General features: G+C 40.5%; 3 protein-coding genes across 3 annotated transcripts in view; 1 reads left to right on the top strand and 2 right to left on the bottom strand.

Moving 5' to 3' along the window:
• Window positions 1-15,880, top strand: part of fhip1b (FHF complex subunit HOOK interacting protein 1B) — a 716,414-nt gene that overhangs the window by 538,113 nt on the left and 162,421 nt on the right. The window lies entirely within an intron of this gene.
• Window positions 460-1,395, bottom strand: LOC133659183 (olfactory receptor 10J4-like). Its single transcript, XM_062061919.1, has one exon. The coding sequence runs from the start codon at window positions 1,393-1,395 to the stop codon at window positions 460-462; it is 936 nt and encodes a 311-aa protein (XP_061917903.1).
• Window positions 11,934-12,797, bottom strand: LOC133659182 (olfactory receptor 8A1-like). Its single transcript, XM_062061918.1, has 3 exons — window positions 12,584-12,797; window positions 12,413-12,479; window positions 11,934-12,117 (listed from the first exon to the last, which is right to left on the bottom strand). The coding sequence occupies exons 1-3, from the start codon at window positions 12,795-12,797 to the stop codon at window positions 11,934-11,936; spliced, it is 465 nt and encodes a 154-aa protein (XP_061917902.1).

The raw sequence follows: 15,880 nt of genomic DNA, 5'->3' as shown, positions 1-15,880 counted from the left end.
TCGAACCTGCAACCCTCAGGTTGATGGCACGGCCACTCTACCAACCGAGCTATACCGCCCCACTTACATACTTTCAGTTGTCATATGCACAATTAAATAGGAGTGTTTTCAGCCTGAATTATAGATGCATTAAAAGTAAATAAGTACATATAATATTGATTGATATTAATATTGATAAAGCAATACAATTATTGATATAAAATGACATCAGACAGCATGGCTCCTTGCTTCCTTTTTCTTCCATTTACACATCTTATAATCACCATATGATAATGTAAATTACTTTTCTTAAAGGATCACTTGGGAAAATAAAGACTTCAATGCTATATCTAAGGATTTATGATTCATCCGGGTCATTGTGTTCTCAGGGCATTCAAACGATCACAACTGGACTGTTTGGTTTGTCTTAGAAGACGTTTCCCCTCTCATCCAAGTAGCGAACAAGTGGGATCATTTTTTTTAGTTCACCAGTTGATAAAACAATCCCTTGATGTGTTTCCAGATTTCCTTCATTTTCACTCCATAAATGATTGGATTAAACAGAGGATTATACACAAGTATTTGTACGGTCATTATTAAACGTACAATTTTTGGAAGATCTGACTCCAATCGAGCGATGATGACATCAAACAGACACAAACAAGAGAAGATGAATAAAACCATCAGGTGAGGTAAACATGTCTCTGCCGCTTTTTTCCTGACTTCTGCACAACTGTGATACGTTATTATAAATATTTTTATGTACGTAAAAAGGATGAACATCACAGGAACAACAGCAAAACTCATCATTACAAACAAACCATAAAGGGTAACAAATGTTGATTTTACACAATGAAGCTTAAGAATTGTGTTGTTACATAAAATACCTTTTGTTGTAAAGTCACAGAGTTTTTGTTTAGAAATAAATATAGTTAACGGCACATCCACACATGCAGGTAGAAGCCAGGCCAAAGTCAAGAGGACAATAACAGTTCTTTTTCCCATGATAGTTGGATAATGCAGAGGTTTGCAGATAGACACATACCTGTCATAAGACATGGCTGACAGCAGTAAGAAGTCTGAAACACCAAAAGAATAATAGAGAAAATATTGAAACATACAAGCAGAATGAACAATGATCTGTTTTTTGGATAAAACATCGAAGAAAAGTTTGGGGTAGAGAGCAGTGCTAAACAAAAGAGAGTTGAGTGACAAAGCTGCAATGAAAATGTACATAGGCTCATGAAGGTTCCTGTGGATCCAGATTAGACATATAATGGTGCAGTTAGTGCAGAGGATGAGAATATATAATGTCAACAAGATGACAAAGTACATATATCTATACTTGTCCATTTCTACAAAGCCACCAAGAGTTATAAATGTTCCATTGAAGTCAGCATCCATGACACCAAACATAAAAATAGTCAAATGTTATGAAAATTGTTCACCCTGATCTCATCAAGTCCTCCATCAAAAGATGCTGTCATGTCAACAAGCTCCTCCAAGTCTTCACGGTGATGTTGATGGAACTTGTTGTGAGCAGTCAATGCTGAGAAGAGTAAGAAGTCGTCCACCTTATAAGGATGACTCACAGGATGAAGACTGCCTGCGATTGGCCTCCAAGTTTAGAAGGCGTTCTCCTCTTTTACTTAGTAATCCTCCAAAGACTTTAATTTTTAACGTGTGATGCAAACTTATGACCAATTGTGCATTTTCTTCTAAGAATAAGGTTGTTTTCCTGGTCATTTGCAACCACACTGACCCCTGTACTGGGGACTCGGGGTTAGAAAAAGTAGAAACGTTGATCAGTACGTTAATAGTCATCATGTCAATAGTGATCAATATTGATCATGTCAGCATACTTGCCAACCTTGAGACCTCCGAATTCGGGAGATTGGGGGGGGGGGGGTTCGGGTGGCGGGATTACTGGAGAGGAGTATATTTATAGCTATAATTCCCTGAAATTCAAGTATTTCATGTATATATATATATATATATATCTGTAACCCGGGTGACAAAACCCCATTAAATATCCTTTCTATTTATTTTTGTCGTCTAAGCTGTCCTTACGTGCGTCATTACGTCACACGGTCACGTGACCTATTAGATTAGCATAAAACCCGGAAGTGGGCTGCTACCGGGGAGAGCGAGAGGGACACGCTGTGTGATGTTGCTGCAGGAGCCGACTACCGGAGCTGTGGGTCGTCGCGAGACAGTGTTTGAGCGTGATTATCTGCGGAATTGGCCAGGTTGGATGGTGAGCTTAGAAGCCCTGAACTAGAGTCTGAAGCTTTATGCCTGGAACCGAACCAACTGAACTGGATCCACCCAACCGAGCCCCGGGCGGGTAGGAGGCTCCTTAGCAGCCGGCCTCTGTTTTTCCTTCTTTTTTACCACAACGCAACGTGTTCATTGCGGTCCTCCTGAACATTCACCTTTCCCCCGTCCCTTCACTAAAACCCCTCTGGACACTGCCACCATAACGTGGACTTTGCGGGGCCATTTAATGAACTTTGATATCGTGTTGTGCTTATACCATCGTTGGTAGAAAAACAAGGGGTGAATCAAGTAAATTGATATTGTAAATATTGTATGTTCTATGAATTATGGAATATGTGAATGGCCATTTGAATTTACATGTTAATGTTTGTTTGTTTATTTTTCCTATTATTCTTTAATATAATTTGGTACCACTTAAACCTAAAACCTGTGTTCAGTCTTTATTACTCTCCATTCCTAGAGCCGAGTTTAGTTTCTTCTTATCTAGCCCAATCATATCATTCACTGTTTTATTTAGTACTTGTACAGTGCTTTATTAGAGTAACATACAGGTTACATAAAGTGGCGAGCTAGCCAGGAGGGCTGTGTGTCAAAAATTATTTGATTATGCTCCCAAGCCAATCCCACAAGAAGATTCCGGTCATCCTGAGTAACGAGTAGGACCAGGATATGACCATCCCACCTCTCTCCACCATCGCAGGACTTGCCGTGTCACCGCAAATCTTGTCGCACAGCGTGTCAACAAGCTGTTCACCATCTGAAAGTCCTTGCATCAATCTGAAGCTGAATTTTGGAGAGTCACTTATTCCACCGGAGTGGAAGGCAAAAATCACGGAGAAACTCCATCAGATCCCGGACGTTTTCGCACTCAGTGAACTGGACTTTGGACGCACGAACAAGGTGAAACATCACATAAAGCTGGATGACGAAACTCCGTTCAAACACAGAGCCAGACCCATTCACCCCCATGACATCGAGGCCGTCCGACATCTCAGAGACCTGCTGGAGGCTGGTGTCATTCGCGAATCAGAGTCGCCATTTTCGTCACCAATCGTCGTGGTCCGTAAGAAGAACGGGGACATACGTTTGTGCATCGACTACAGGAAGCTGAACCTTCAAACGGTTAAAGACGCCTACCCTTTGCCAAATCTGGAGGAGTCTCTTTCCGCTTTGACCGGTTCAAAATGGTTCAGCGTTCTTGATTTGAAATCTGGATATTACCAGATCGAGATGAACGAAGAAGACAAAGCTAAGACAGCTTTTGTGACGCCCATCGGATTTTGGGAGTTCAACCGAATGCCCCAAGGGGTAACAAACGCTCCATCCACATTTCAGTGGTTAATGGAGAAAAGCATGGGGGATCTCCATTTAAAGGAAGTTCTGGTTTTCCTCGACAATCTCATCGTGTTTTCGGATTTGCTGGAAGAACATGAGCGGAGGCTGCTGCGGGTATTGCATCGTCTAAAAGAATATGGTCTGAAGCTCTCTCCAGAAAAATGTAAATTTTTCCAGAAGTCTGTCGGGTACTTGGGACACATAGTTTCGGAGAAGGGAGTCGAGACCGATCCGGACAAAATCCTTGCTTTAAAAACCTGGCCAATTCCAAGAACTTTGAAGGAGCTCAAGTCGTTCCTAGGATTTGCTGGATATTACCGGAGGTTCATAAAGGGGTACTCCGTCATCGCCAAACCTCTCAATGATTTGACGCGGGGCTATACACCTACCTCCAAGTCCCAGAAGAGATCGAGTCCAGCAAAGTTTCACGCTGTTTATATGGAGAAAAAGCGGACGTGACAAAAAGCTGTCCTCACTCAGGTCTGCATGGACCTGGAGGGGGCGTGCCTTGTTGTCCGGCTGGAATACGGGAGAAATTCGGGAGAATGGTTGTCCCAGGAGATTTTCGGGAGAGGCACTGAAATTCGGGAGTCTCCCGGAAAATTCGTGAGGGTTGACAAGTATGTATTAGAGTCGCTGCATAGAAGAAGGTATCATTTTGACTCCATGCTGATTACATACAAACACAAAAGTACATGTCAGGATAGTTTATTAAAGTGCAGAAAGTATAAACATTTACGAAATCTTACATTTATTGTAAATGATTTATCAATGGTAATGATTAAATGTGTTTAAAATGTGAAGTAGGTAGAAGCAGATCTTATTTGATACTACACTTTCTCCATATCTCAGTATTTTTTATTTATGTTTTGTGTTAAAACATTTCCATTTTATGATAGGGAGAGAAAATAATAGAGACAATACATAGATAGCTTATGCAATGATAAAAGAAAAAAACATAATGTCTCGATACATACATATATTTGTTGTAAATTATCACAAAAGCATTCCCACATAGGTCAATTTAATGAAAATAAAGAGATTATAGGCGAGGCAAGGGCAAGTTTATTTACAGAGAACAATTAGAACACAAGGCAATTCAAAATTATTTAGAGGAAATTAAAAGAAATTAAAGATAAAATAAAAACTAAAATCATCACAATACAAAAACAAAATGTGAGTTTAGATAACAAACGTTATTATATGCACAATTAAATACAAGTGTTTTTCGGTCTAGATTATAAATACAATAAAAAAAATATGTACAGTAGTTGAAAGTGTCAAACATTGTATAACGTTCCAATAAATGCAGGATATTGACTAAACTATATATCACTTCCTGTTTGGATTGATTGATTGATTGAAACTTTTATTAGTAGATTGCACAGTTCAGTACATATTCCGTACAATTGACCACTAAATGGTAACACCCAAATAAGTTTTTCAACTTGTTTAAGTCGGGGTCCACGTAGTTCACGCGCGTCTGATTGTCGAGTTTAATGATCACTTTGTGCAAAACCAGCACATCTTTTCTGTACTTTTATGTACTTTTTTGGCTTCATTGTGTCACTGTGCCGTGACACTTTGCAGTTTGTGTCGATCAGGGCTGCGGGCTAGCACACCGAAGCCGGCTAGCATTAGCAGCCTGAGATACAGAGGTGTGGATTTCTTCTGTTGCTGGATGCTTCGGCATATAGACCATCAGAATGCCTCCACCAAGGAAAAGCCCGACATCGGAGGAGTTCGAGGAGATGAAGCTCACACTCCACTCCCTGTGCAGCGACGTGATTGCGGTCAGAACGCAGAAGGAGCAGCTTCTGGGGCTACAGGAGAAGGTGAAACAACTACGCCTCCAGAACGTGGAAAAAGACCGGCGCATTGTGGACCTGGAGCGGCGAGTGGACGAGCTGGAGCAATACTCCCGCATGAAAGATGTGGTCATCACCGGCATCAAGATCAAGCCGCACTCCTACGCGCGTGCGGTGACCGCGGACAGCGGGGAGCCCAACGAACAGGAGACACAGTCGGTGGAGCAGCAGGTGGCTTCCTATCTCCAGAGCAGGGGGATAGAGATGGACCTGGAGCACTTCGAGGCTTGTCACCCACTGTCCATGAGGAACCAGAGACCACCAGCTGTCATCATGAGATTCACAAACAGGAAAAAGAAAATGGCACTATTGAAGCAAGGACGCAAACTGAAAGGTACAGATGTTTTCATGAATGAACACTTGAGAAAGAAAAATGCTGACATCGCAAGGATTGCACGACAACTTAAAAGGCAAAGCAAGATTCAACAAACCTGGGTAACGGACTGTAAGATCTTCATCAAACTAAATGGGACGCCGGAGGAAGCAAAAGTCTTGGTGGTGAGGAAAATAGAAGATCTTGATAAGTATTGACATTGATGCAGTACTTGGTATCAATGTAGCTTTGTGACTTTTACATCATCTCAATGGTACCCACACCAAGAACACAGACCATACCAAGTATTGATATGGACATGTTACAGAAGATCCTACAACAAAGAACTGGAAATCATCTCGGGTGGGCCTGCAGATGCCACCATCATCTCCGGTGGGCCTGCAGACGCCATCCTCTCCAGCATCTGAACCTGCTGTTCCAAATCCAGTTCCTGTTCCTGCTCCTCGGCTAGCATCTGCTCCTGTTCCTGCTCCTCGGCTAAATCCTGTTCCTGCCCCTCGGCTAGCTCCTGTTCCTGCACCTTGGCGGGCACCAGTTTCTGTTCCTGCACCTCGACGTGCACCAGTTCCTGTTCCTGCACCTCGGCTGGCACCAGTTCCTGTTCCTGCACCTTGGCTGGCACCAGTTCCTGTTTCTGCACGTCAGCTGGCACCAGTTCCTGTTCCTACACCACGGCTGGCACCAGTTCCTCTTCCTGCACCACGGCTGGCACCTGTTCCTGTTCCTGCACCACGGCTGGCACCTGTTCCTGTTCCTGTTCCTGCACCACGGCTGGCACCAGTTCCTGTTCCGGCACCACGGCTGGCTCCAGTTCCTGTTCCTGCACCATGCCTGACTCATCTGCTGCTGCTTTCACGCCTGACTCGTCTGCTGCTGCTTTCACGCCTGACTTGTCCGCTGCTTCCAAGCCTGCCACGACGACGCCGCCGAAGAGCCCACCTCCCCGTCGACCACGGATGTGGCCGCTCCCTGGTCGTCCGCCTCGCCAAGTGCACCCACCTCCCCGTCGGCAACGGATGTGGCCGTTCCCGGGTCGCCTGCCTCGCCTGCTGCAGCAGCGTTCCACTCGCCGCCGCCACTTGACTTGTCCTCGGTGGATTCGGGGACACTTGGCCTGGCGACCCACCGCCAAGTCCTCCCTCCGACCTCCCGTGACTTTTGACCCTGCTTGGTTTTTGTCTTTTTTTTTTTTACATCTGTGATCTGTCCTTAAGGGGGGCTCTGTCATGATCTGTGGTCTAGATCATGGTTTTTTTAGTTATGTTCTGTTAGTTTTGGACTCATTTACCGTATTTTCCGCACCATAAGGCGCCCCGTGTTGTAAGCCGCACCTTCAATGAATGGCATATTTCAAAACTTTGTTTACCTATTAGCCGCCCCGTGTTATTAGCCGCACCTACGCTACGCTAAAGGGAATGTCAAAAAAACAGTCAGATAGGTCAGTCAAACTTTAATAATATATTACAAACCAGCGTTCTAACAACTCTGTTCACTCCCAAAATGTAATGTGCAAATGTGCAATCACAAAAATAGTGACACTCAAAATAGTGCAGAGCAATAGCAACATCAATAACTCAACGTTGCTCGAACGTTAATGTCACACAACACACAAAATAAACATTTAAAGCTCACTTTCTGAAGTTATTACTCATCCACAAATCCCTCGAATTCTTCTTCTTCGGTGTGCTTCACTTGTTTTTTGACACCATCGATGATGTGGACGCGCATGCAGTCATAGATCAACAGGAACGGCGCTGTGTGAAAAAAGTCACCCGGTGTCTTCGCGTAAACGTCTATCAACCACTCGCTCATCTTTTCTTCATCCATCCATCCCTTCGAGTTAGCTTTTATGATGACGCCGGCTGGAAAGTTCTCTTTTGGCAAGGTCTTCCTTTTGAATATCACCGTGGGTGGAAGTTTCTGGCCGTTAGCATGGCAAGCTAACGGATATTCACCGTACGTGCTCCCGTTGTATCCACAGTGCGGTTCACATGAATATCAAAAGTCAGTGGAACCTTGTACGCGTGTCTCTCAGTAGGAGACATTTTGTGGTCTTTACGGAAACACACAAATGAAATTAAACGTAATATCCGCACGCTTCTTCTTCTACGGGGGCGGGTGCTCACCTTGGCGGTTGCTTACAGTAGAAGAAGAAGCGCTTCCTCTTCTATGGGAGCGTTTGCTTACTGTAGAAGAAGAAGCGCTTCCTCTTTTACGGGAAAAACAGATGGCGGCTGTTTACCGTAGTTGCGAGACCTAAACTTTATGAAAATAAATATTAATATTAATCCATATAAAAGGCGCACCGGGTTATTAGCCGCACTGTCTGCTTTTGAGAAAAATTGTGGTTTTTAGGTGCGGCTTATGGTGCGGAAAATAGGGTAGTTCCTGTTTATGCACCTGAGTTTGTTACCATGGCTACTTATTATTTTCACCTGCTGCTTGTATTCCGGACGCGCACCTGTTTGTCATCACTGACATTATTTAAGCCTGCCTTTGCCAGTGAGTCGGTCTGGCTTCTTTATTTGCGTCACGCAACTGTTACGAGCCAATTTTTTGATCGGCTCCCCAAGATCTGGTTCCCTTGGAAGAGCAATAAATTCCATCTGTACAACCTAACTCAAAACATAAGGGGTATGTTTTGAATACATTAGAGAAAATGTTCGAAATGAGACAAATACGTGTTTGGTTATTTTTATTTCTACTACTTTACCTTATGTTTACATTACAAGGCTAAACTGTGTGTATGTTGGCGTACCCACCTCCACCCACAGAGACAAAAAGAGAGGATGAATGACAAGAAGGTAAAGAGCAAACCATCTTGAGGCCTGTTGGGAAGCGACGGATGAATAAAACAACATGAATAATTGTATTTATCCTTCGATTATTTACTTTTTATGTGCTTGTTGCGGTTTGTTTGTCTCTCCGTTTGTTAGCAGCATGTCTCAAAAAGGGGTTAACGATCTTTGATGTGACTTTCAGAAAATATCAGAAAGTGGATGAGGCACATGTGATGAGACTTTGGGGGTGATCCGGATCATTGTCTGGATTCAGGATTTTTTGAAGGATTCTTTACTATTTCGAGATAGGTCCTGGCGCAGGTCCATGCCTTGTTTTTGTGCATCTTCACCCTTTGTACATAAGGCACCAGGACTTGATGAGTGGGTTGACATCCATGCTGCGGCTCTGTCTCGTGGGCTCCTCAGCGAGGAGACTCCTAGGTCCTTGGGTCTGTGACCTGGGTCAGTGTTGGCTCCTTAAGATAGTGTATTTTCTTATATGGCTCCTCCTCACTAACCCATATACAGGTGAAATTCAAAAAGTTTAAATATCTTGCAAAGGTTAGTTTATTCCTACAACTAGATTTACTAGGTGAAAGTAATAAATTACATAAGCTCATAACATACAACTAATGTGTGTGAGCGCGTGTATACGCACAAGGAAAATTGTTATGACTAACGTCCATTATTACTGTGGCTATATTTTGACTACATGTTGATTGCACACAAACACAAAAGTTCATGTCAGTATAGTTTAAGGTGCAGAAGACATAAACAGTTATAAAATATACAATTTATTTTACATGATTTATCAATGATAATGGTTTAATTTGTTTAAAATGTGCTTTACAAAAAGTTACGTTAAAGCACAACTTATATTTATATATACAGAATTGAATACGAAGAAGTAGGTAGAAGCAGATCTTATTTACTCCTTCACTATCTTTACTCGTTGTGTTAAAACATTACCATTTTATGATAGGGCGAGAAAAGAATTGAAAATGTGTGACAACATGTATTGCTTATGCACTGGTAAAGGTAAAAAATAATAATAGATACAATACATAAATATCTTTGTAGACAATTACCAAAAAAGTATGCCCACATAGGTCAATTAATGGGGGAAATGAGATTAGAGGAAAGGCAAGGGCAAGTTTATTTATAAAACACAATTCTTAACAAGGCAATTCAAAGCGCTTTAGAAAAAATAACAAGGCAACAAATAAAATGAAAAATATAATCACCATATAAAATAATCACAATTAAGATAAAAATGTGAGTGTGGATAACATACTTTCAGTTGTCATATGCACAATTAAATAGGAGTGTTTTCAGCCTGAATTGTAGATGCATTAAAAGTAAATAAGTACATATAATATTGATTGATATTAATATTGATAAAGCAATACAATTAGTGATATGAAATGACAACAGACAGCATGGCTCTTTGCTTCATTTTTCTTCCATTTATACATCTTATAAACATCATATGATAATTTAAATTACTTTTCTTAAAGGATCACTTGGGAAAATAAAGACTTCAATGCTATATCTATGGATTTATGATTCATCCGGGTCATTGTGTTCTCAGGGCATTCAAACGATCGCAACTGGACTGTTTGGTTTGTCTTAGAAGACGTTTCCCCTCTCATACAAGTAGCGAACAAGTGGGATCATTTTCTTTAGTTCACCAGTTGATAAAACAATCCCTTAATGTGTTTCCAGATTTCCTTCATTTTCACTCATTAAATGATTGGATTAAACAGAGGATTATACACAAGTATTTGTAGGGTCATTATTAAACGTACAAATTTTGGAAGATCTGACTCCAATCGAGCGATGATGACATCAAACAGACACAAACAAGAGAAGATTAATAAAACCATCAGGTGAGGTAAACATGTCTCTGCCGCTTTTTTCCTGACTTCTGCACAACTGTGATAAGTTACTATAAATATATTTATGTACGTAAAAAGGATGAACATCACAGGAACAACACCAAGATTCATCGTTACAAAAAAACCATAAAGGGTAACAAATGTTGATTTTACACAGTGAGGCTTAAGAATTGTGTTGTTACATAAAATACCTTTTGTTGTATAGTCACAGAGTTTTCGTGTAGAATTAAATAGAGTTGACGGTACATCCACACATGCAGGTAAAAACCAGGCCAAAGTCAAGAGGACAATAACAGTTCTTTTTCCCATGATAGTTGGATAATGCAGAGGTTTGCAGATAGACACATACCTGTCATAAGACATGGCTGACAGCAGTAAGAAGTCTGAAACACCAAAAGAATAATAGAGAAAATATTGAAACATACAAGCAGAATGAACAATGATCTGTTTTTTAGATAAAACATCAAAGAAAAGTTTGGGGTAGAGAGCAGTGCTAAACAAAAGAGAGTTGAGTGACAAAGCAGCAATGAAAATGTACATAGGCTCATGAAGGTTCCTGTGGATCCAGATTAGACATATAATGGTGCAGTTAGTGCAGAGGATGAGAATATATAATGTCAACAAGATGACAAGGTAAAGATATCCATACTTGTCCATTTCTACAAAGCCACCAAGAGTTATAAATGTTCCATTGAATTCAGCATCCATGACACCAAACATAAAAATAGTCAAGTACATGTCAGGATAGTTTATTAAAGTGCAGAAAGTATAAACATTTACAAATCTTACATTAATTGTAAATGATTTATCAATGGTAATGATTAAATGTGTTTAAAATGTGAAGTAGGTATAAGCAGATTTTATTTAATACTACACTTCCTCCATATCTCAGTATTTTTTCTTTACGTTTTGTGTTAAAACATTTCCAGTTTATGATAGGGAGAGAAAATAATAGAGACAATGCATAGATAGCTTATGCAATGATAAAAGAAAAAACAATAATGTTCCAATACATAAATATATTTGTTGTAAATTATCACAAAAGTATGCCCACATAGGTAAATGTAATGAACATAAAGAGATTATAGGCGAGGCAAGGGCAAGTTTATTTACAGAGCACAATTTGAACACAAGGCAATTCAAAATTATTGAGAGGAAATTATAAGAAATTAAAGATAAAATAAAAACTAAAATCATCACAATACAAAAACAAAATGTGAGTTTAGATAACAAATGTTATCATATGCACAATTAAATACAAGTGTTTTTCAGTCTAGATTATAAATACAATAAAAAAATATGTACAGTAGTTGAAAGTGTCAAACATTGTTTAACGTTTCATTAAATGCAGGATATTGACTAAACTATATATTATACTACAAATACTATTTGATAATGTGAATGAGTTTTTCTGAGAATAGTATGTAGAAATATAAAACCTCAATGCTAACAAATGTGATCATATTCTTTTGTTCACCAGTTGATAAAACAATCTCTGGATGTATTTCCAGATTTCTTTCATTTTCACTCCATAAATAATTGGATTAAACAGAGGATTATACACAAGTATTTGTAAAGTTATTATAAAACGTAAATGTTTTGGATGATGTGAGTCCAAACTCGTTATGATTACATCAAAGAAACTTAAACAAAGGAAGATGAATAAAACCATCAGGTGAGGTAAACATGTCTCTGTAGCTTTTTTCCTGACTTCTGCACCACTGTGATAAATTACAAGGAATATATTCATGTACGTAAAAAGGATGAACGTCACAGGAACAACAACAGCAGTCATTGAGATGAACAAACCATAAAAGATAAGAAATGTTGACTTTACACAGTGAAGCTTGAGAATTGAATTGTTACATAAAATGTCATTTGTTGTAAAGTCACAGAGTTTTTGTTTGGAAATAATCACAGTTGCCACTACAACCTCACATGCAGGTAAAGACCAGGCCACAGTCAAGAGCACAATAACAGTTCTTTTTCCCATGATAGTTGGATACTGCAGAGGTTTGCAGATAGACACATACCTGTCAAAAGACATGGCTGACAGCAGTAAGAAGTCTGAAATACCTATTGAATAGCTAAGAAAATATTGAAACATACAAGTAGAATGAGAAATTATCTGTTTTTGAGACAAAACATCAATGAAAAGTTTAGGGTAGATAACAGTGCTAAACAAAAGAGAGTTGAGTGACAAAGCAGCAATGAAAATGTACATAGGCTCATGAAGGTTCCTGTGGATCCAGATTAGACATATAATGGTGCCGTTAGTGCAGAGGATGAGAATATATAATGTCAACAAGATGACAAAGTACATATATCTATACTTGTCCATTTCTACAAAGCCACCAAGAGTTATTAATGTTCCATTGAATTCAGCATACATGACACCAAACATAAAAATAGTCAAATGTTATGAAAATTGTTCACCCTCCATGGATCTCATCAAGTCCTTCATCAAAAGATGCTGTCATGTCAACAAGCTCCTCCAAGTCTTCACGGTGATGCTGCTGGAACTTGTTGTGAGCAGTCAATGCTGAGAAGAGTAGGATGTCGTCCACCTTATAAGGATGACCCACAGGATGACGACTGCCTGCCATTGGCCTCCAAGTTAGGAAGGCGTTCTCCTCTTTTACTTAGCAATCCTCCAAAGACTTTCATTTGTAACATGTGATGCAAACTCGTGACAAATCTTGCCTTTTCTTTTCGTGGTCAGCCGCAACCACACTGACCCCTGTACTGGGGACTAGAGGTTTGAAAAAGTAGAAACGTTGATTAGTATGTTAATAGTCATCATGTCAATAGTCATCAATATTGATCATGTCAGTGATAAGTTAACATAAACAATGGTAGATAACATAAAGATTATTATCTGTTTCACTTAGCATCTCTAATGTGAAATTAGATATCGTACAATGCTAAAAAAAAAACTGGAGAGACGCTCACCAACATTGCCGCATACTCGGTTCAGTATTGAAAACAAGGAAACCAACTGAGGCAAGAAAAACTGTTTTTGAGGTGAGAGATTAAGTTAAAATATAAATGTATGTATAAATGCTTTAAAGGCCTACTGAAATGAATTTTTTTTATTTAAACGGGGATAGCATATCCATTCTATGTGTCATACTTGATCATTTCGCGATGTTGCCATATTTTTGCTGAAAAGATTTAGTAGAGAACAACGACGATAAAGTTCGCAACTTTTGGTCGCTGATAAAAAAAAAGCCTTGCCCCTACCGGAAGTAGCGTGACGTCACAAGCTGGAGTGCTGCTCACATTTCCCTATTGTTTACACCAGCAGCGAGGGAGATTCGGACCGAGAAGGCGACGATTACCACATTAATTTGAGCGAGAATGAAAGATTCGTGGATGAGGAAAGTGAGAGTGAAGGACTATAGTGCAGTGCAGGACGTATCTTTTTTCGCTCTGACCGTAACTTAGGTACAAGGGTTCATTGGATTCAACACTCTCTCCTTTTTCTATTGTGGATCACGGATTTGTATTTTAAACCACCTCGGATACTATATCCTCTTGAAAATGAGAGTCGAGAACGCGAAATGGACATTCACAGTGACTTTTATCTCCACGACAATACATCGGCGAAACACTTTAGCTACGGAGCTAACATGATAGCATCGGGCTCAAATGCAGATATAAACAAAAGAAATAAACCCCAGACTGGAAGGATAGACAGAAAAACAATAATACTATTAAACCCTGGACATGTAAATACACGGTTAATGCTTTCCAGTTTTGCGAAGATTAACAATGCTGTTGCTAACGACGCCATTGAAGCTAACTTAGCAACGGGACCTCACAGAGCTATGATAAAAACATTAGCGCTCCACCTACGCCAGCCAGCCCTCATCTGCTCATTAACACCCGTGCTCACCTGCGTTCCAGCGATCGACGGAAGGACGAAGGACTTCACCCGATCATCCGTGCGGTCGGAGGCTAGCGTCGGCTAGCGTCGGCTAGCGCGACTGCTATCCAAGTCAAAGTCCTCCTGTTGTGTTGCTACAGCCAGCCGCTAATACACCGATCCCACCTACAACTTTCTTCTTTGCAGTCTTCATTGTTCATTAAACAAATTCCAAAAGATTCACCAACACAGATGTCCAGAATACTGTGGAATTTTGAGATGAAAACAGAGCTTTTTTGTATTGGATTCAAAGGTGTACCAATACGTCACTCGCATACGTCATCATACAAAGACGTTTTCAACCGGAAGTTTAGCGGGAAATTTAAAATTGCACTTTATAAGTTAACCCGGCCGTATTGGCATGTGTTGCAATGATAAGATTTCATCATTGATATATAAACTATCAGACTGCGTGGTCGGTAGTAGTGGGTTTCGGTAGGCCTTTAAACTACCCCGAACTTACCCCGGTAAGTTGGTTACTTTTTAGTACAGAAAAACACAGTAGACCAAGGCCCTTATGTGTTAAGGCTGCCTCTACACTAAGCCAGCTAAGGTTATACAGGATATAACCCACCTAACCTTATCCCTATACACACAAACAATGCCATCGTTTAAGACCCCCTCACCTCTCTGTCCACCGGCGCAACGCGACCTAGTAGGCATGCGCGGAAAACGGCAGACGCGCATATATTACGTCAAAGTCACCTCTGACCTGGAAGTGTATCCTTACCCGGCAGTCTGGTATGTGAAATATTTCAATGTAGCCTATTGCCACATTTCTTTGAACAGTAAACCTTGCTTGCCTCACCATCAGCAGCTGTTAGACTAGCCCTATTGTACTGAATCACACCTGAGCCATCATAAATGAATGAAATCTTTAACGAACGTGTGAAAGTAAACAATGTGATAAAGAACATTTTACAACAATCAATCTAGGGATCTAGATATCTGGTCACTCTTTTGCCTTCACCTTCATTGTCTATTCTTGCAATATTGCCTGTGCTTGGAAGCTGAAATTGGCTGTCGTACTCGACAGCCGCAACCACTTCATGGCTACACAGTCGTTATGGAGTACAAAACTAGACGTTGAGTAATCGCTCAACATACATCGCGGACAATAACTGATACAGACTGCTTTGCCAGTCCAAATGCATTTGCTGTCTTCCGTAGTCTTCCCTCGTCGTCCAGGTAATACAAAGCACACGCAACCTTTTTTATCACATCCACGGGAGTCCGCATTCTCGTTGTCTCCCCTTCGACAAATGGACAAAGTTTTTCGCTAAGTGGAATCACAGCTGACCTGGACATTGGAAAGTTCTCTTTCCGTTTCTCTGGCACAACACACTAGTTGACAAACATATCCCACCAGGCTGCCGTTCTTCCAGGTCTTATCCAAAACCGTCGCTCAACATTACTATGTTGCAGTCTGAGATGTGATGTATCCAAAATAGCTGCAATTGCGCGTTTCATTCTCTTAA

This window comes from Entelurus aequoreus, linkage group LG10 (assembly GCF_033978785.1).
Source record: "Entelurus aequoreus isolate RoL-2023_Sb linkage group LG10, RoL_Eaeq_v1.1, whole genome shotgun sequence".
In the NCBI taxonomy this organism is placed as follows: Eukaryota; Metazoa; Chordata; class Actinopteri; order Syngnathiformes; family Syngnathidae; genus Entelurus; species Entelurus aequoreus.
Note: the sequence above shows the minus strand (reverse complement) of the source record. Positions and strands in the feature narration are given on the sequence as shown.